The 22,457-nt window shown below is 45.8% G+C and overlaps 1 protein-coding gene across 3 annotated transcripts in view; it reads left to right on the top strand.

Annotated features, from left to right (window-relative positions):
* Positions 1–1,695: 1,695 nt before the first annotated feature.
* LOC129708787 (ankyrin repeat and BTB/POZ domain-containing protein 3-like) overlaps positions 1,696–22,457 on the top strand; it is a 41,216-nt gene continuing 20,454 nt past the window's right edge. For 2 of the 3 annotated variants that reach the window (XM_055654755.1, XM_055654754.1), the window contains exons 1-5: positions 1,697–4,486; positions 17,761–17,892; positions 18,736–18,940; positions 20,285–20,437; positions 20,928–21,093. In XM_055654755.1, coding sequence (XP_055510730.1) covers positions 3,646–4,486; positions 17,761–17,892; positions 18,736–18,940; positions 20,285–20,437; positions 20,928–21,093 — 1,497 coding nt within the window. In that variant the 5' untranslated portion in view covers positions 1,697–3,645. Of the gene's footprint in view, positions 4,487–17,760; positions 17,893–18,735; positions 18,941–20,284; positions 20,438–20,927; positions 21,094–22,457 lie in introns of all 3 variants that reach the window. The other variant, XM_055654756.1, reaches the window with a different exon arrangement.

The following is a 22,457-nucleotide window of genomic DNA, read 5'->3' on the forward strand; positions in this document are numbered from 1 at the left end:
CTCGGCGGCCCGAAACGGCGCCAATTCCTTCTCTCCATAGATGCTGCCTCACCCGCTGAGTTTCTCCAGGATTTTTTTGTCTCCCCATAAACCTGATCATTTATTGAAGAGCTCATCAAGAGGATTGATGGGGGCAGGGCAGTGATGTTGCCTGTATGGACTTTGAGGCAGCTAAGCCTTTGAGAAAGTTTCACATGGTAGGCATGTCTGGAAAGTTCGGTTTATGGAACCCAAGGAGAGCTAGACAATTGGATTCAAAGTTGGCTGAGAGGAAGGTGGTAGTAGTGGGTTGTTTTTCTGAATGGTGGCCTGTGACTGGTGTAGTGCTGCAGGGGTCGATGCTGGGACCACTGTTATCTACAAGTTTATTATCTACAATAATAGTTTACATGACAATGTATTTAACATTGTCCATGAATTTACAGATGATACCAAAATTGTTGGTATAGTGGATAGTAAAAAAGGATATCTAAATTTACAGGATCTAGATCAGTTGGGAAGGTGGGCCAAGGAATGGAAAATGGAATGGAACTCTGACAAGTGTAAGGTGTCACACCTTGGTATGTCAAACCAAGGTAGTAGGACTAGCACAATAAATGGTAGAGCCGAGAATGTTGTTGAACCATGCACCCAAGTCTCCCGAGAGAGAGAGAGGACAGAACAGTGGTGTTGCTGCCTTACTGCGCCAGACACCTCGGTTCGATCCTGATTATGGGTTCTTTCTGTATGGAGTTTGTACATTCTCCCTGTGACTGTGTGGGTTTTCTCCGGGTGCTCCGGTTTCCTTCCACATTCGAAAGACTGACAAGTTTGTAGGTTAATTGATTTCTGTAAATTGACCCTAGTGTGTAGGATGCGAAACTGGGATAATGTACAATTAGTGGTCAGGTGATCAATGGTCCCCACGCAGTTGGTAGGCCGAAGGACCTGTTTCCACACTGCATCTCTAAACTAAACTACAGGTGTGGTGATGAAGGCCTTTGGCATACCTGCCTTCATTGGGAAGGGTATTGACTTGACTTGACTTGACTTGACTTGCATGCAAAGGTTGGGGCATCTTGATGTAGCTGGAGAAACTAGAGAGGAGGAGAACTTCTTCAAAGTAGACTTACCTTGAGGAGACTTCGCAGTGAAGTAGACAAAATGTTTAAGAAGGAACAGCAGATGCTGGAAAATGAAAGGTTTTGTCTACCTTCTTAAACATGATGTTGCTGGACGTCACATTGGTAAGATCACAATTGGAGTACTGCGTGCAATTGGAGTACTCTAGTTGTCCAGCTATAGGAAGATATAATTAAATTGGGAAGGGTGCAGAAGAGATCTACCAGGATGTTACCGGGGCATGCAGGATTGAGTTATAGGGAGAGGTTGAATAGGTCAGGACTTTTTTCTCTGGAGTGCAGGAGGTTGATGGGTGACCTTATTGAGGTGCACAGGATTATGAGCAGTATGGATGAAGAGAATGGTCACAGTCTTTTTCTCAGGGTACAGATTTCCAAAACTTGAGGGCATAGGTTTAAGGTGAGAGATTTAAAAGAGACCTCAAGAGCAACTATATCACTGAGAAGATTATCCATATCTGGAATGAGCTGCCAGAGGAAGCTGTAGAACCAGTTACAATTACAACTTTTCAAAGATATTCGGACAGATATTTGGATGGAAGAGTTTAGAGAGGTGTGGCCAAATGCAGGCACATGGGATTGGCCCAGTAAGCCAACTATGACTCTGAAAACATGATGTAAATTGAAATGCATAATATATATTTTTTTGGATAAAATCAATGGAATATAAAGGTAAGGCAATCTTGCTACAACTATACCGGTTGTCGTCAGTTTAGAAAAGTCTGAAGCAGAGTCTTGACCCAAAACATCATCTATTCCTTTTCTCCAGAGATGCTGCCTGACCCTCTGAATTACTCCAGCAATGTCTCTTAGAAAAGCTGGTCTTGTGTTCAGCCCATACATATGAAGGTGAAATTGGGAGATGAGCATGATGGATTTGCCGGCTACTGCAGGGCCGCAAGTGACTGTTCTTGATACTAGTTGAAATATTGCCACATCAGACCCAGGAAGAAAGTAGACACAAAATGCTGGATTAACTCAGAGGGTGAGGCAGCATCTCTGGAGAGAAGGAATGGGAGACGTTTCGGGTATACCAGTATCTGCAGTTCTCTCTTACACAGACCCGGGAAAAATATATTCCAGCTAACACGTTGATGTCCATTTTATGAATCCTATTCCACATTTCCAACTTGCAAATTGTTTGGGTTATGAAGGTTCTCAGTAACAGAACCCTGCTGTAACCTGGGTAGGGCCTGTGCAGGGCTTTGGTAAAACCACATCTAGAGTACTATGTACAGGTTTCACTTCTTTATCTAAAAAAGTACAAAAGTACACTCCCGTTCTTTAGTCATGCCCTCTGTCCATCCCTTGATAAATATATTCTGTTTATTACATGATCTGATTATGTGATCATGCCTGAGTCACACCTTTTTTCCCCACACTTGTGACACAAACTGTCTATTTCTGCCGACTGTCCGTTTCTTCCATTTTGGATCAAACACTGTCCATCCCTGGGACACTGTCCATACTTGGGATACACACTCCTTCCATCCGTGGGGCACACACTCTGTCCACGCTTGGGACACACAAACTATCCATTCATGGGACACACACACAGTGCATCTCTGGGACATATTCTGTCCATCCCTGGGGAACACACATTTTGTCCATCAATTCACCATACATTCGGTCTATCCATAAGACCCACTCTATAGCTAGCTGTACACACACTGCCCATCCCTGTACCACACATTGTTTATCCATAGGGCACACACTCTGTCTGTCCCTAGACCACACATCCTGTCCATCTCTGTCACTGTACCGGGATGGATAAACAGTTGTGATCAGTGACAGTCTGTCTGTCTGTGTCCCCCAGCAATGGAGAAATGTGCCACAAACAATGGGCAAAGTGGTGGAATGTTGGACCCTAGATTGAGATAATCCTCGAGACTAAGATTAACCATAAACTTTAACCAGTCCTGGATCACACACCCTCCCTTCACCCTGCCCTGTCCTGTCCTGTCCACGATCACACGGTGCTGGTGTAACTCAGCGGGTCAGGCAGCATTTCTGGAGAAGGTGGAGATTCATCAGTCTGAAAGGGTCCCGACCCGAAACGTTAACTATCCATGTTCTCCATTGATGTTGCCTGACCAGTGAGATGCCGCTGCACTTTGTATCCGATTTTGTAAACAAGCATCTGCGTGTTTCTACCTAACCGTGATCACACTCTATCCCCGATGACTCCCTGCTCTCTCCAGCACTGGGACTGCTTCCCAGTGTGACACGTTTCCCTGTTGATTCTTGCTCACCTGTCAGGTGATGACTTTACACACGTCGGACGCTGTCGAGATGGGGAGGTGTGTTTCACGGAGATAGACGGGAGAAAGAGGGCGGGATCGAGGGGGTTGGAACCTGGCTGATTCGCTCAGTCCGTCCTCTAAGTTTGAAGGGGCCGGGTCAGGAAGCCGAGTCACAACTTGTACAGAGCGAGGTCTCAGGTCTGGGCTAACCGAACACAGGGCAGGGTAACCGACGTGTCGCCCTGACTCCACAGCGGGAGCGGCCGCTTCGTTTCCTGGCCATGTCCGCCTTCCAGAAACTACCGGCCAGGAACTTCGAGAACTTGACTTTGGACTCTGGTTATGGAGGAGCCGCCACCTCGTGTAGATCATCCTGCTTGTCCCTGTCTCACTCGGGAAGTACCTGGCGTTCCTATCCCGGGACTGCGAACAAGACACACATGGACAGCTGTGATACTTTGGACACCGGCTTGGCAGAGGGCGCCGAGACTCTGGAGCCTCTGGACTGTTATCCCAAACTGCCTCATTTGGAAGATGTCCCCTGGACCGAGCGAGAGGTTGAAGATGTGTTAAGGCTATGCAGACCCGGAGAAAGGTGCGCCGTGGACGGCGCCCTGGTTAAGAAACTCTCTACGTACCTAAGCAGGACTTTGGTTCGCCTCGCCAGAGAGGCGCAGAGATTCAGTCTGATGAGCGCCCAGTGCAGCAAACACGAAGTCCAAAGCGCCGCCCAGCTCGTCTTGTCCTGGTCCCTATCGGAAAGTTGCATGGCGGCTGCGGTCAGGGCTTTGTCCGTGTACAACATGAGTTGCAGGGAGGAACTCAACAGGAGCAAGAGCTCCCAGTGCAACCTCATCTTCTCGGTGGGACGCTTCTTTCGATGGATGGTGGACAGCAAGCTGTCGAATCGCATCCACGAGCACGCAGCCGTCTACATGACAGCCTGTCTGCAGAACATCCTGGAGCAGATGTACCTGAGGTTGGTGGACAACCTGGGGAGCCGAGGGAAGGAACTGCCCGATGCCCTGGATAAGGCATTGGACCTAGTCATCGGCAGCGATGCAGATCTCTGGGGGCTATTTCAGGCCCATGACCATCTGATCTGCGGGAAAAACGCATATGGTAAGTACACACAGAAGATGGTACTCCCATTTGTTGTATGGAAGTGTCGTTTTTTAAAGCATTAAAGTTCATTGCAAGTATTAACGTCCATTGCAAAGTATCCGCTGCAAATGGACTTTCATCGCAAATTAGGAAGGGTCCCACACACAAGGAGATAAGGTGTTGGTGGTGTAGGAAGGAACTACAGATGCGAATTTATACCGAAGATAGATACCAAAGCGCCGGAGTAACTCGGTGAATTAGGCAGCATCTCTGGAGAAAAGAGATGGGTGAAGTTTCGGGTCGTTGGTTGTTGTGAGTTAATAACATAAAATAAACAACCGGAAATTGTGGACATCGGAAACAGAAAATGTTGAGAGTACTCAGCGGGCTAGGCGGAACTGCTAAGGAGAGGGCGAATGATAAAGATTTACAGACCGAAGATCCTTGCTGGGATTTCTCGAAGATCCTTGCTGGGATTTCTCGGATGCTCCCAGACCCGCTGAACTGTTTCTGACGTTCCCGGCGTTCTCATATTTGAGGCGAGATCATTATTGTCCAGGACAACAAACATAAAATATAGTGAAGTCCCAATGGCAGTGCTGACCTGACCAAGAGCGGAGATACACATCTGTTCTGCTGCAAGTAAGAATTGCATTGTTTCGTTTGGGGACATATGACAGTAAAGCATTCTTGACACACCTTGAGTACTATCACTTGTATCCACACATGTTACCCCCCCCCCCCCCCCCCCCCCCCCAAAATAATTGAAAGCAATGTAAAGATCTGCAAAATGCTAGAAATCTAAAATTTAAAAAATGCTGGAATTAGTAAGTCATGCAAAATTTGTGGAGAGATAAATATTTAGCTCAATGCAAGTTTAATAGAAATGTTAAGGAGTTTCAGTAGATTTTGATGCTTTTGCTGTTCTTTTATCTGGGTTGTTAAGACATGCACGGGGTTTGCTTCTTACCCTTTGAGAGACTCCTGGGTACATTTCAAGAGTAAGATATCTCTTGGATATCTTGGGTAGAGGTTGGGAGTTTACTTGGAAAGAGAATTTTCCAGGATAATCTCACAGTTCGATGCAGGCTCCTAGAGTTTTAATACTATTGGTTGTGTGTTTCCTTGGGCTTGCACCTGTTACTTTGTCATTTGGTCCCAATTATATTTCAAACTAAGTCAGCAGGAAGGAGCAGGAGCATGTCTGGGCACATACCCAGTCTATCTAATAAAATCCATGTTAAGTACTCTGTTTCATAGGACACTTCTTTGTGCAATGACAGGAAGAGTTGTTTTGACAAGCAATATGTTCCTGGTTATAAGTTGCACAAGTATTATTTATATAAACCGCACATATTGTTCTCTTGTGCGTTTTATGCAAAGTAGATTGGGTGCGGGTGACATTACATGCCTCTACAACTTCTGGGGTGAAGAGTTCTAGAGATTCTCTGCCTTCTGTGAGTAGTTTAATTTAGTTTATTGTCATGTGTACCAAAGTACAGTGTAAAAACCTTTGTTGAGTGCTAACCAGTCAGTGGAAAGATTATACATGATTACAATTGAGCCATCCACAGTGTACAGATACACGATGAAGGGAATAATGTTTAGGACAAGATAAATTTGGTTAAAACGCTCCAAGACAAGATAAAGTCCAGTAAAGTCTGACCAAGGATAGTCTGAGAATCTCCAATAATTGTTTTGGCATCTTGGCTGGCACTTCATCTTGCGACTATGTCCCCTGTTTGGGACTTCCAATTACTGAAAACATCTTGGCATTTACACTGTGATGCCTCCTAAGATGTGCCAGAAATCTCTGCCACTGTGCCACAGCCTGCATTGTTATCACAGAAACCATTTCTGCTCACTGCGTGTGATGTTACGAAACGGTGCGCTGCAATGAAAACAGCCACTAAATTGTTTGGCCATAATGCAACAATGCTGGAAATGTGATGAATCACTCATTGTAGCCAAGTCTGCATTCTGCTGAATCAAGGCTCAAGACCTCACTAGACCCTTGACTCTGACCTCTAGAGCAGTGGTTCCCAACCTTTTTTTGGCCATTCCCCACCTAATCACCTCTAAAATCCTGCCCCCCCCCCCCCCATGTGGTGATATATAATTTTTGTAGTCCGATGAAGAAGCACAATAGGACAAAAGTAATTGTTTTGGGCATCAAATTGTTCAGTAAACAAAAAAAAAGCAGTGGGAAACCCCCTCGCTGTAAATGGACCTCTAGAGTTTCTCATCGTTTGGATATTATGCTTCATATTTTTGGTCATATTTTTTAGCATTAGACAGACCAGATATTTGCCCATCAATGGCTGCCTCTGTTTAAACATAGAACAGTACAGCACCCCATTTGGCTCACATTGCTAATAAACCCTGGACATAATCCCGCTCTGTTGCAGCTTCTTTCAACATTTGTGTACTATTTACAAAATCCATCCTACCAATATACCTGCTTGCCGTTCTTACGATAGCTCTGCAGCACCTCCCCTGCAGCCGATGGGCTGCTCCCCTGCTCTTTGGGCACAGTGCCAGGTATACTGCATTTGTTTCTAATGAACTATATCAATGTTTTCTCTGTCCCAAAATTATAATAGCCAGCACCGCAAATGGACACCTTTGGGGACCAAATTGGTCCTGTAATTTTGTTTGATGAGGCCTACCATTTGGGCAACCTAACCATATAACCTAACCATACGCAGAAACAGTGATGGAAGTCCTGCCGACCGACAGTCCCAATATGTTCTAGTAAACTCACTGCAACTGCATTTGTTTCTACCATCCAGGCTACCTGGACCACTATGTTTTATTCCCTATCTCCATCGCAGGTGATGGATTACTGACTGACATCTACTATAAACTCACTGACTCCCATGGCTATCTGGACTATGTTTCTTCCCACCCTGGTTCCTTTAAGAACTCCATCCCCCTACTCCCAATCCCACCGCATCTGCACCTAGTATCAGAAGTTCCACACCAGGACATCGGGGATGTCCTCATTCTTCAGGGAACAGGGATTCCCCTCTTCTACTATAGATGAGGCTCTCACCAGGGTAACCCGTAACTCTGATCTCACTCCCCATCCCCCCCACTCGTAACAAGGGCAGAGCCCCCCTTGTTCCTCACCTTCCACCTTACCAGCCGTCACATACAACAAATTATCCTCTGACATTTTCACCACCTCCAACAGGATCCCACCACTGACCACATCTTCCCATCTCCTCCCATGTCTGCTTTCTGCAGAGACCGCTCCCTCCGTAACTCCCTGGTCAATTCGTCCCTTCCCACCAAAACCACCCCCTCTGCTGGCACAGAGACACACTTGTCGCTTTACCTCCCCCCTTGATTCACCTCCAGTCAAGGACCCAAGCAGTCTTTCCAGGTGCGGCAGAGGTTCACCTGCACCTCCTCCAACCTCATCTTTTGCATCCGCGGCTCTAGGTGTCAGTTGCTCTACATCGGTGAGACCAAGCGTAGGTTTGGCGAACGCTTCGCCCAACACCTCCGCTCGGTTCTCAATAACCAACCTGATCTCCCAGTGGCTCAACACTTCAACTCCCCCTCCCATTCCGAATCTGACCTTTCTGTCCTGGGCCTTCTCCATGGCCAGAGTGAGGACCACCATAAATTGACAGAGCAGCACCTCGTATTTCGCTTGGGCAGTTTATACCCCAGCGGTATGAACATTAACTTCTCTAATTTCAGGTAGTCCCTGCTTTCTCCTTCGCTTCCCTGCTCTCCCTCAGCCCACTGTCTCCGCCTCTTCCTTTCTTCTTCCCGCCCCTCCCCCCCCCCACCCCCACATCAGTCTGAAGAAGGGTCTCGACCTCCGAAACGTTGCCTATTTCCTTCGCTCCATAGATGCTGCCTCACCCGCTGAGTTTCTCCAGCATTTTTGTCTACCTTCGATTTTCCAGCATCTGCAGTTGCTTCTTAAACATGATAATATCTTAGTCGAATGTATTGGATAATCGACAATAACAGACACCAACCCCCCCCCCCCCCCCCCCCCCCACCCTTATGGCCCATCATAATGAGGGTATACTGTACAACATAATGACTGAATGTAATAAAGACACAGCGCTTCCCAAATCTGTAGCCTCGATAAACAATGAGCACATTAGATCACCATCGTTTCCAAATTCCTGTCTGAGCCTCGCAGTATTCTGTGATGGAAATAATTTTGCCATTCTTTCATCATTGCTGGCAAAATTCCTGGAACGCCCAACCAGAATTTCTCAGTCAGCAGAAATGTGCCCTGTTAAAAGATTGTTGTTCATGTAGTCCTGAGAAACTATTGGTGGGCTTGCTGATAGTGCGCACGAGAACAGGATAGTTGTGAAAGTACGAACAGGAAAATCAAGAGAAGGTACAGAATGAGAAAATGGGAGAGAGAGAGAGAGAGAGAGAGAGAGTGTGTGTGGAGGGAGAGGGGGGAGGAGTAGTGGAAACAGGTAGTGAGAGAAAGAGGAGGTGGAGGAAAGATAAAGTGGATGTGGGAGGAAGGGAGTAAGGGGGGAGAAAGAGAAGAGGGGATGGAGAGGAAAGAGGTGGGGGGAGGGGGGGAGAGAGAGAGAGAGAGAGAGGTTGGGGAGGGAGAAGGGTGGGATTGGAAGAGGTGGAGAGGGAAATGGGGAATCACACAGAAGAGAGAGGAGTTGAGTAGGTTACACAAAAAAGCTGGAGAAACTCAGCGGGTGCAGCAGCATCTATGGAGCGAAGGAAATAGGCAACGTTTCGGGCCGAAACCCTTCTTCAGACCTTCGATTCTCCAGCATCTGCAGTTCCCTCTTAAACACGAGGAGTTGAGTAGGTTGCCCAGAGGGGGGGAACACACACCGGCCGGCTGATGATCGGAACCACCTCACACACAGAAACCTCTCTTTCACCAAAGCCAGGGACTGATGGGAAAGAGAGAGAGAGACAGATAGAAAGGGGAGAGAGAAGAGGGAAAAATGAGTTTCATGGGGAACTAGAAAGAGAGTGGGCCTGGAATTGATGCGGAATGTATAGAGGAGCTTTTTTATCACATCTGTGGGAGCAAATTTGTAATCTAGACCAAGTAGCCTAGGAATACTTCCCAACCCATCAGACAAGTCTGAGCCTGTTGACCAGGTTTGCATAATGTATTTCTGTTTCTCTATGTGTTTTTGAATTGTAATCACTCGAAATCCCTTTCAGCTTTTTCAAGGGAAGAATGGTATACAAATATTTCAAATTAACCAAATTGAGTTCCATGCAATTTCTTCGTTTATTTTGCTGCAGCTGCAACTGCAAAATAGCAGTGAAATGTTTCTACGTAAAACAATTTTGTACTCAATCTGTGAAGATGGATACAAAATGAAGAGCTGTGAAGATGGACACAGAATGCTAGAGTAACTCAGTGGGTCAGGCAGCATCTCCGGAGAAAAGGAATAGGTAACGTTTTGGATCAAGACCCTTCTTCAGACTGAGGCGAAGATTGAGGAGGGAGGGGGGGGGGGGGGGGGGGGGGGGGGGGGTCAGGGTCAGTCTCAGTCTCATTCTACCCCATCACCGTCAATCCTCTAAACAAAAGGTTAAATCAGCACTGTATCCCTTCCAAGGTTACAGCGTCCGAGGTGCAAGAGTGAAAACTATGGACCGAAGGAGGTGGGATGTAGAATGTACGTCTTTTATTCGTTGCGATTAATATCACAGCTTGAAACAGTGACATTCAAAGTTGACAGTCCTTTTTAAAGAACTGATGGGCAATGTTTTTGCTGGTGCATATTGTGGCTATGGGTACATTTGTACAAAATATTTGTCTGAAATGTACTATCATCTATCTATTATATATTAAAACTGTGTGGCTGCTGCCTGCCGCTGGGTGTCCGGCTGCCTTTCTGCCTTTTGATTCGCTGCTCCTTCCTATCAGCTTCCAACACACTTCAAAACAAAGTTGCAAGACAGGAACACTCTGAACTTTTCACCTCAATGGGATATCACAGCAAGTGCTTCAACAGGAGGGGGAGGGCCAATTGGTATTGCAATTGGAACTGCTGCAGCAGGCAGGGGAGGTGCAATTGGAGGTGGGACTAGTGTAGATGGGGATGTTGGTTAGTGTGGATTAGTTGGGCTGAAGGTCCTGTTACCACACTGTATGACTTCATGACTATAAACAGAACACCTTCCTCCTTTTGCCATGAGAACTGTTTCGCCCAGTATTTCTTTAAATGCAGCTAACCTTTGAAGAAAATAATTATTAACTTATGGTGAATACTGTCAGAGTTGAAGGGGTTAAGTATCCTGTGGTTGATTAAGATAAGTTAAGTAATTCTCCTGTCTTTCTTGTGTAATATTTTGGTATGCCTGAGTATGTAAAGGCCCAGTCAAACTCTGACTGACTACTGAGAGTAAGAAGATAAGCAACTGGGGTAATAAACTCTTCTCACTCACAATCTTAGCCGTCTCGAACAAAGGATTGAATCACTAACAGAACAAAATATTGCAATGCATAAGCTGCTGACTGATGCTAAAGGGGACAGCGTGACAGCAACATCAGGCTTGGGACTAGGACTGGATCAGAGATGGCCCCTGTTGTAGAATACCCACTGCTCTGATAATAGAGTGCCGGAAGATTGCTGGTGATAGTGCAATAGTTTCCAGTGTGTGAAGCAATATAATGCTGTTTACTGAAGCATTTCCGCTGAAGGCAGATCACCCTTGAGTATAGCACTGACTATGCAAGTGACCGTTCCTGGATGCTTAAGCAGTCCAGACTTATAGGCACTTCGTTAACAGTCTTTAGACTTTAAACTTTAAACTTTAGAGATACAACGCAAAAACAGACCTTTCGGCCCATCGAGTCCGCGCCGACCAACCAACACCCAACCATAGTACATTAACACTATCCTATGCACTAGGGACAATTTACAATTTTACTGAAGCCAATTAACCTACAAACCTGTGGGTCTTTGGAGTGTGGGAGGAAAACGGAGCACCCGGAGAAAACCCACTCAGTCACAGCGAGAATGTACAAACTCCATACAGACAGCACCCGTAGTCATGATCAAACCCAGGTCTCTGGCGCTGTAATGCAGAAAAGCAGCCGCTGCCTCTGCAGACCATTCTTCAACATCAAATAATGTACAGGTTCCTCACTAAAAGGACCAAGCAGCCCTTTGCACAGCTTGTGAACCAGAACTACTTGAGTCTGTGCATCACCAAATCCCAGTACTCTCCTAGGTCAAACAATGGGGTTTTGTTTTGCATGGAATTGATGGCTGTGAAATCTGGTCCAACTGTGTTGGGTAACAGTCCAGGAATTGATTATGTGCAGTAATGCTGCCTTCAGTGATTACTGGAGAGCCTGGAGACAATGCTGCGATGTAGTGGTATGAGAGAGCAATCTGTTTTATTGAACATGTGGAATGTACTACATGAGGCCTCAGGTGATTAGAGAATTTTCACCTATAACCAAAGTCTCCACCATTTTCCAGTAACTCTTCATTTAAACTAAGTTTAAATAGCACTGTATCTAAGCCTCACAAAAGAAGAACAGTTATGGGAATGAGACAGGCCAACATGACTGAGTAAATATGTTCCAAATGTAAAAATAATTTAAAAGGATAGAAAAATATTTGTTGTGTTCTAATGCTGTCTTTCACAATAAATGAAAGCCCGGTGGTTTATGAATGAAATCAGGAAGCACATCATCAGGCATAGTTCCCAGCACTTTGCTTTACACTTTCCTGGCACTCGGCTGATATCATGGTTCAGTCATGATCCAAAGATTGCACAATAAACACAATAACATCAGAACATTGAAAAGGGCTGGACATTTTAAACATTTTATTTTAAACAACAAGTTGAGGGAGGGATCGCGAAGGGAGTTGCAAATGGAAATAAAAGTGCTGGAATAACTCGGGCAGCAATCAGGCAGCATTTCTGGAGGACAGAGACAGGCAATGTTGAGGGTCGGGACCCTTCTTCAGATCTGATATTTCATATAAATGGGAATGTCATGCTGCCACCCTGTTCTCTTACCTCAGGGGATTAGGCAACAATAATCATACATTGTGGAGATTACAAATAATTAATAATGGAAACAACTCTGACTTGTTGGGGCTGCAGAACTTCACTGAATGTTTCGAGCGCTTTCTCCTGCGAAGAGTTCAAAAGAGGACAAGAAAGTTGTAGTCAGTGACAAAAAAAACAACTTGTTTACTAGCGATCTCTGGTTTTGATGCACAAATCACCTTCAGGCCATGAACTGTAATACAGGCCGAACAGTCAATAGACTCAAATAGCAAAGCAACGTCCCCTGATGTCCATTTAATTATTTTCATGTAGTAAAGATATAGCGTGGAAACATGCACTTCAGCCGTCCCGACTATCGACAACCTGTTCACACTAGTTCAACCTTATCCCACTTGCGCATCCACTCCCTACACACTCCCTGCACGTCTTTGCGATGTGATTTTCACACAGAGAGGGTGAATCTCTGGAACTCTCTGCCACAGTTGAGGCCAGTTCATTGGAGAGAAGGCAGGCACGGGATACTGAGTTGGATGATCAGCCATGATCATATTGAATGGCGGTGCAGGCTCGAAGGGCCGAATGGCCTACTCCTGCACCTAATTTCTATGTTTCTATGTTTCTATGTGAGAAGAAACCGGAGCACCCGGAGAAAACCCACATGCCGTCACAGGGGGAACGTGCAAACTGACAGCATCCGAGGTCAAGATTGAACCTAGGTTTAGTTTATTTGTTTAGAGATCCAGTGTGGAAACAGGCCATTCGGCCCACCGAGTCCAGGCCGACCAACGGTTCCCATACACCAGCACTATCCGACACACTAGGGACAATTTACACATTTACCCAAGCCAATTAATGTACAAACCAGTCTTTGGAATGTGGGAGGAAACCGGAGAAACCCCACGGCCATGGGGGTAACTTACAAACTTTGAATAGACAGCACCCGTAGTTGAGATCAAACCCAGGTCTCTGGGTTTGTGAGGCAGCAGCTCTACTACCTACCCAGTGTCATCCATGTCTAAACCAGTCTCTTTTCTCCATTGGATTTCTATCAACTCCAGCCAACCCTCCATTCCCCAATATCCCCCCCCCCCCCCCCCCCCCCACCTTTCACCTTTCATATCCTCCAATTCTCCTGCTATCCAGCTACACCAGCATGTGAGATAAGAAGTGAAGCAACCAGCCCTGCTTCCCACGGGAGAGTATTGCAAGAATTCATCTCTTTGAAAGAGGCTGCTTCTATCCACTCCACCCTGTATTCAACGTTACTAAGCGGGCGGTCACGATGGCTGTAGAGTTGCTGCTTTTAGGGCCTGTCCCACTATGGCAACCTTATTTATCGAGTTTAGGAGAGTTTGCGTTCACCGCATGGTCGACACATGGTCGTAGGTGGTCACTGGTAAGTCTCCTTCATGATCGAGAGGAGTTCCCGCATAGTGGTTACTACTCGTGGCCTCAGTTTGGTCGAGGAAAATGTTTCAACAAGCTTAAAAATTTTCACAGAGTAAAAATTAGTCGGCGTGGAGAAAATCGATACTTTTGAACTCGTAGTGCAGTGGTAGTCGCCATGTCATTGTAGGTAGTCAAGGTAGCTGTAGGTAATCTCCTTTGCTGACCGGGCATTTTAATTGGCTCATTGGGGTGAAAAAAACGTAAGCACGAGTTTTCAGAACCAAGGAAAAGCAACCGGTAATGTGAAATGCTCGCTAAACTTCACAGCTGTGTATCTCTAGCTTATTAAAAGTTGTCTGGCTTCTTAATAGTGTCTCCACACCTTCTCTCCCCTTCTCTACATGTGTTGAGAGCAGAGCTGAATAAACTTAGAAGTGAAGTCTCAGAAGACAAGTTATTTATGGAAAGCTATCACTGAAATGGTTGCAAACTGAAAGGGGAACCAAGGCCTTTCTGCTTCAGACTATTTCTTATGAATGGCAGGGTACGGTACTGTTAAATATCGGGCTGATATTTCTCTCTCACCTTTCACAGTTTTACTGAGTTGGAGTAGACAATATCACAGACTGGAGCTCTAGGTTCACACTGCAGATATGTAGATGTTTGGTTTCTAATTGATCAACAATGAGTCTGCTGCTAAACCACTAATTCAATATCTAGAGGATCCACAGGATTTGTTTTGATCCCAAATGAATATGGATCATATAGGACCCACGGCTTAGGTAGGATATGTTGGTTAGCATGAACATTCAGGGATCGTTTCTTCCCAGCAGTTATCAGGCACAAAACCATCCTATTACCAACCAGAGAGCAGTCCTGGCCTGCCATCTACCTCATTGGAGACTATCGGACTAGCTTTAATCGGACTTTACTGCACTTTATCTTGCACCAAACATTATTCCCTTTATCCGGTATCTGCTCATTGTAGGTGGCTTGATTGTAATCATGTATAGTCTTTCCGCTGACTGGATAGAACGCAACAAAAAAGGCTTTAAGGGCCTGTCCCAGCAGCATGCGATTGCATGCGTCTAGCGCGACCAAACGTTGTGGCTTGAGGCGTACGGCCTCATGGGGCCGTCTGCAGCTGGTCCCGACATCATACTCACCAATCAGCTGGGCAGGAGGCGGGCCGACTGAATTTGGACATCGCATGGAGTCGGGCAGTTACGTAATCACGCAACGGCACGCCTGGCAGTGACGTCATCGCGCAACGCCACATGCTAGGCGTACGCCGTCAAGACGCTGCATATGGCGTCGAGACGCTGTGTACGCCGGTCAAGGGGGTGCGTACGGCATCAATGCAGCTGCGGGCCGGCAGGCCGTTGCTGCGCGGAATTTTTGAACAATGTCAGTTTTTTGGAGCCCCGCGCGATGTCCGGGACCAGCCCCGCACAACTCCATACGGCTCTGGCGATCGAAGTGGGACTGGCCCCGCGAAGCCGTACGCCTCAAGCGACCACGTTAGGTCGCGCTCGCGCATGCTGGTGGGACAGGCCCTTTACACTGTACCTCGGTACAGGTGACAATGAACTAAACTAAACTAAACCAGTTGGGCGGAAGGGCTCCATGAATTAAATTATTCTCAAAGCAGTAAAGTGGTGAAGGGGGAAGGGGTCAATTTTGAAGTATTTCAGTGATAATTAAATTGCATAAGAAGGGATCTAAGACCAGTGCCACTTGAATTGGTCTAAACTGAGATCACTGGAAAATTCGTGAGCTAAGGTTCCATCAACCTCTAAATCAGTCTAGTGCAAGATAAGGTATCGATCATTCGTGAGTGCATAGTTCTCTTCGCACAGAGTGCATTCACAATCCACTCCAGAGATTGCACACAACCCGGACTGCACAACCCAGTTATTTCCAGATGTAACTGCAATGGTGGACCCCCTTTGAGCTCAGCATGCCAGGGAGAACAAGGAAAGGGAATAGAAGGAAGATAGACTGCTGGAGCAGTGGATGCAGAGAAAGCTGTTTAGCAGGATGCCATTATCACCCAAAGATTCCTGCTGCCTGAACCACACGATGGAGCAGTCTGTGGCATAACATCTCTGCAAGAACATCCTCAGTGAAATCGTCCGACTCAGTTCAAGACTGGAATTGGACATTCTTTTTACAAGAGGGCAGCCAGATGATAAACAATAGGAGGAGATACTTTGGCCATTCGGCCCTGCCAAATTTGCTAATAATAATTCCCCACCACTTCTCTGCAAGTAAGGATGAGATCCCAGATGAAGATAGAATCTTATGGATGGTTGGTCCTAAGGTCCTCCTTGCCACTCTGGGAGGCCTGCTTATGTATTCAGCAGATCATGGCTGACCTGTCTTGCAAGAAGCTGCATCTTGCTGGTGTCAGCCTACTGCAGTGAGGTGCCACCCCATGCTTAGTGCCCCTCAGAGCGTGCGCAGTGCCAGTCCAAGTAGGTGGCAGGTACATTGGGTGACAGTATGCCACCCAGCTTCTTTCTATTTTCCTACCAGAGACAGACCAGCTTGTAGTTCATTGTCATTTGAAAGGACAGAGACAAGTGAAAGCATTGTGGTCAGAGCGAGTGGAAATAAGAGATGCACCTTTATATCACCATGCTCAAAGCACCATGTAACACGGAAAAAGTGGAGGGGGAGAGAGTGTATCCGTTATGAGAGCAATCATCTTCACTGATATAACCATGTCATTGCACCCAATCAAAGTAACTGGTGTTGCAACTATCCCAAACACTGTCCCCACTAATGGGAGAAAGATGATACAGCTCTGCCTAATGCCTGCTGGGTTACCTGCTGCTGACAACCAGTCCTGCAGGAGAGATGGGTGTGTGCACTAGTAAATGTCATGCAATATCTTTGGATCATCTGCCTGAAGAAGTTGAATAGCAGGCCCTATGCATATATTGCGAGATGCGGGTGTGAGGCTGACAGCAGTGCTTTGTCTGTGAGACCTGGCTGCTGCCAGGAAACTGCGCCTGTGAGCAAACATTAACAAGCTGGGCTTGTTACATTTCGAACAGAAGAGAGACTTAATTGTGGTGTAGATATTTAAGAAGGGGCTTAGGGTTGGAACGGACATTTCTGCTCTCTAGTGTATCAAAAACCATGGCGATAGATTTAAAGTAGTTATTGGAAGGGTGAAGAGGAGAGGGGGTAACACTTACTCCACCTCAGGATTGCCTTCCTTCTATGGATTTTCTATGTTTCTCTTTGTAAGTTTTCTGTGAGACTGTGGTGGACCCTATCAATGTTAGATATGACACATTTTACAGAATTGGTTGGTATGTGGGTGATGGCGATGCAATGATTTGAAAGTGTCAAAGACTATGACAGTAAAACCGATACTCTGGCGATCTTGGGACTTTGGACTGGGTAGACTTTCCAAACCATCGGATGTTATTCTGCTGCCTGAACCACATGTTGGAGCAGTCTGTGGCTAGAACATCCTCAGTGAAATTGCCCATCTCAGTTCAAGACTAGAATTGGACATTCTTTTTACAAGCGAGCAGCCAGATGATAAACAATAGAAGGAGATACTTTGGCCATTTGGCCGTGCCAAATTTGCTAATAATAATTCTCCACCACTTCTCTGCAAGTAAGGATGAGATCCCAGCTGAAGATGGTTGCTCCTAACGTCCTCCTTGCCATTCTGGGAGGCCTGCTTATGTATTCAGCAGTTCATGGCTGAGCTGTCTTGCAAGAAGCTGCACCTGAGACCCGGGTTCGATACTGACCTTGGGTGCTGTTACTCGATCCAAGTACGGTTTTAGGAGATATCTCATTTCAACTGCTACAAATTTCAATCGTAAACTTGCATCGTGAACTAAATGCTGATAACTTTTTTGTGTTCTCAGGTGTACCTTGCCTTCCGTTGTACCTCAGCCAGTACCCGGAACGTTATCATCAGCAACTCTACACCCGCTTGGACCTGAAGAACCTGGAACAAGCAATGCTGGCATCTTATGTGGGCACCATCGCTGAACTCAGTCAGTAACATGCAACCCTCCCTCCTTGTAGTTCAATGCATGTACGGCTTTTGGGGCATGTATCATTATCATGTGAATGGGCGGCATAGTGGTGTAGTGGTAGAGCTGGTTCCTTGCATCGATACTGAGTATTTGTGCTTGGCTGTACAGAGATTGTGCGTTCTCCCCGTGACCTGCGTGGGTTTTCTCCAAGATCTTTAGTTCCCTCCCACACTCCAAAGACATACAGGTCTGTAGGTTAATTGGCTTGGTATAAATGTAAAATTGTCCCTAGTGTGTGTAGGAAAGAGATAGTGTGCGGGGATCACTGGTCGGTGCGGGCTCGGTGGGCCAAAGGGCCTGTTTTCGCATTGAATCTCTAAGCAATACTAAATTATCTGTTAGAACAGGTCAGAATTGTTGCCTCGTCTTTCAAAGGACTGAGAGGCTGATGAACAACGATGTATCGTCCTAATTGCTGAGGTACTCCAGCATTTTGTGTCTATCTTCGGTGTAAACCAGCATCTGCAGTTCCTTCCTACATACATATATCAATCCTTACGATGAAACTTTCTCCCTAACTCCCAGAACCCTTCAACCACCTGCAGTGCACATAATATCATCATTTGTATTTTAAAGATGCCTGCTTTGAATAGGGTTGAGAAGGTCAAGAGGTAAATGCGCTCTCTGCAGTATATCCACACTCTAGACCACTCTGGTTGAGGCACCAATTACATGGCTATTGTTGTTGGGTGTCTGGTCAGTGATGATTACGCTCCCGGGATACTGATGGAACTGTGGTGGTGGCAACATTATTAAATGTAGAAGGTGGGAGGTTTTAACAGTCTATCTCTTATTCTGTAGGTCACTTGATCTCCCATGCAATGTACTACCTCCACCAGTTTGGTGCATTGTACCACAGCAAGGGGTCTCAGTTACATTTCAAGAAGGGTCCGTACTCCTGGGAGCCTGAAGCTTTGCACAGCCTTTACTACTATACACAGTGCCCGCAGATGGAGTGGGAAAATCTCAATGAAGAACCTCCAAAAGTGAAACTAAACAATGAAAGGTGAGACAACTGGAAATCAACCTTCTCAAGAATCCGCTGATTTTGATTTATTCTGCACTTTGTCGCGTCATTCACTGAAAGCGCAGATTATTCCACCGGACTTTTGGGAATTTTTAAGTTTTCAGTGCCACATGAAAGGGGGATCTCAGATCTTGTCGGAAAGCGAAAGGGATTGCAAAGGCAGCGATTCTTCTCCTATCTCAGGATCTTGAGGGTAACTCGACAGAGACCACCATGTTTAACCGCAACGCTAACCAATTGCAGCCAGGTTCGCTGTCTCCACAAGCAGACTAGCTACATCTACAAATCATCAGCTGAGAGCATCCCCGCTAAGTTAAGGATAGGGTTGAACAGCTTGTTATTAATGTTGGCTGCTGTACATATTTTCATGGCGATAAACCATGACCAAGTAAAAAGAGGAAGTGATACTTAGTTTTTGCAAAGTTTGTAAAAAAGTCCAGCCTCGATGAGACTAGCATTGAACACAAGCTGCTGCTGCAACTTTAAGTGACATGCAATGACGTAACGATTCAGATAGTTGCTGGGGGGGTTTTCATGAGCACATTGATGACTACAACCTTGAAAGGTTGCAGGAAATAAAAAGTCCCTGATGTAGGTAGAGTTTGCGACAGGATATGCTAACCACTGACTTGGTGCTTTTAACCGAGGCGATGATTATTATCTGAAGCAATGCAGCTTGCAGTGTGTGGGCACAAACTGTAGAGCCAACACGCACATTGGTCATCATTCATATGAGAATGAGGGGAGAAACCCCCTGTTGCGGTTATTCACTGTGATGCATGGAGTGTACACAAAAGAAAATTCCCACTGATCTTACTCCCAGTGGGTAATAACTTAACTAGATTGAACATAATTATTTTTCTAAAGCGTTCACTGTTGCTGTTCTCAGTATGTTGTACCTGCCCGCAGCAACTATCACAAACAGGCACATATGTTAGCACTGCATGTATGTGTAAAGTAAAACAAAGTGCTGGATTATAAAAGGTAGACAAAAATGCTGGAGAAACTCAGCGGGTGAGGCAGCATCTGTGGAGCAAAGGAATAGGTGACGTTTTGGGTCGAGACCCTTCTTCAGACTGATTATAAACATCAGACTCAAGTCTGACAAAGAGCCCCCCACTATCCCCGAAATGTCACATCCCTTCCCTCCACAGATGTTGCCTACACCGCTGAGTTAATCCAGTACTTTGTGTTTTACTCAAGATAATAGCATCTGCAGTTCCTTGCACCTTTGTGCCTGTATAAAGATTAGCTGCTCCCATATCACCATTGCGTCCACGTTGTAATAACTCTCATTCCATTCTCTCGCCCACTCCACCCTAGACTGTATGAGGTCCTCCCGCCAATGGTTGAGTGGATCAGGGTGTGCATTACTCTGGCAGAGCACAGACACAGCTTGATGGTGGACAGCATTGATGTTCGACAGGCCGCCCGTTTGCTGCTGCCTGGCATGGACTGTGAACCACGACAGCTCAGGTCAGCACGGATTTCCTGTTCTTCCTCTGCAAACGGCTTGTGTCTGATTGTTAATTAATTAGTTAGTTAGTTTATTTATTGTCATGTATACAGAGATGCACTGATAAGCTTATGCTCCGTGCTATCCAGTCAAATCATGTTGTACATGACTTCAATAGACCCTCTTCTGCGAAACAGCATGCAGAGTGTTTCCATGTTCCAGCATCATATGGCAGCTTTCAAGTCTCGGAAAGAGACGGTTATTTTTCCCTTTTGTACCTGTTGTGCTTGTATATGACTTGATAACTTTACGAATGGTATGATTTGACTGGATAGCAGCAAACAAAGTGTTTCACTCTATCTCTGACCACTTGACAGTAATAAACCAACACATTGGAAGTTGGGTTCAATGCGAGAGATGGTCTGTTGAACTCAAATCTTTTGTTTGTTACTATATAAAACAAATATATTCAAATAAATGTTCTCTTCCCGCTGTTCTCAATTTGCACAGGATTACAGGCACTCCCTGCATATCCCGCGGACTGAATGCCAAGCAGGCAGAGCTGAAGCTGAAGCAGGATCTGGCCTTCCAGATGTTGAGTGCTGGCCGCACTGATCTGGTGGATGCAGCTGTTGCATTGCTGGGACCAGAAGGGATCAATACACTAAATGAACAGGTTTGCATCCTTTTACTCCAGAGATACTGCCTCATCCGATGAGTTACTCCAACACTTTGTGTCTAATTTTGGGAAATGAAATTGCTTTTAATATGGAACAAAGGCAGAACAGGTGACATCTGATTAAGGTTAAAGCACATTCAGAGATTTGAATTGTGTGCTTGTAAACACACACTTTGCTCAATAGGCCACTCCTTCCTGAGCAATGTCAGCAGTGACGAATAGCAATAGTTGAAAGCAAACTTTGCTGAGATAACTTTCAAAGATGGTGATAACTTGAAGCGATATTGGTATAAGGGCGGCACAAGGGGCAGCACAGTTGTTGAAGGGGCAAAGATGCAGTGGTAGATTTACAGCGCCAGCGACCTGGGTTTGATCTAGACTATGGGTCTGTACAGAGTTTGTGCATTCTCCCTGTGAACACATGGGTTTTCTCCAGCTGCTCCAGTTTCCTTCCACACTCTAAAGACGTGCAGGTTTGTAAGTTGATCGGCTTTGGTAAAATTGTAAATTGTCCCTAGTGTGTAGGAAAGTGCTAGTCTATGGGGTGATTGCTGTACGGCGCGGACTCGGTGGGCCGAAGGGCTTGGAGATCCATGCATGATCTCTAAAGTCTTAAATGAGCGAAGAGGGCTCTAGCTGTTTGATGTCTCAAGGGTCTTAAACTACAGACTCGATGAATTGCACCTTGGGTAACAAAAGGTGCAACGTTTGTGTTCCGTTTGCCAATTGTTTAAGTTCTGCTTGTACTAGAATCTGAAAATCTTGTTAATGGTCCACTAATGTTATGACAAATTCACAGAGATTTTATTATCTATCTATCTATATTTAAAACTCTGTGTGTGTGTGTGTGTGTGTTTCCGCCTGTCTTGTGGTTGCCAGCCTGTGAGTGCCAGCCTTTGATTCATTGCTACGCCAACACCAGACGCAGAAACGCCGAGATTTTTTTCCATTTCGGTAGAGATTTCACTTTTCATTCCAAGTATCCACTCCTGATTAAATTTTGTTGTGTTTATGTACACATTTTTAATAAAATCCTTCTCCCCCCCCCCCCTCACTCAATTTGTTGCCTCCTGCTGGCCAGCGACCATAACGGTTGCTGGCGCCTGCTTCTTGCCTCAAAGACGCTATTTAAAACAGCCGCACTGCTGAGTGCTGGAATCTTATGTTCGGGAACGGCTTGAGTTGGAGGACCACGTCTCCCGTGGGGGCAACGGGTAGGGAACGGGTGCGTTGGGGGAGCAGACCCAACGGGTCAGCACTTGGTCTAGTATTTTATTATTTTTTAAATATATTTCAAACATTCTTTAGATCCAAGGCTTGAAAGCTCGTAATGTTTGCGTAGCGTGGACTTAAAGAAAAGT

This window comes from Leucoraja erinacea, chromosome 24 (genome assembly GCF_028641065.1).
Source record: "Leucoraja erinacea ecotype New England chromosome 24, Leri_hhj_1, whole genome shotgun sequence".
In the NCBI taxonomy this organism is placed as follows: Eukaryota; Metazoa; Chordata; class Chondrichthyes; order Rajiformes; family Rajidae; genus Leucoraja; species Leucoraja erinaceus.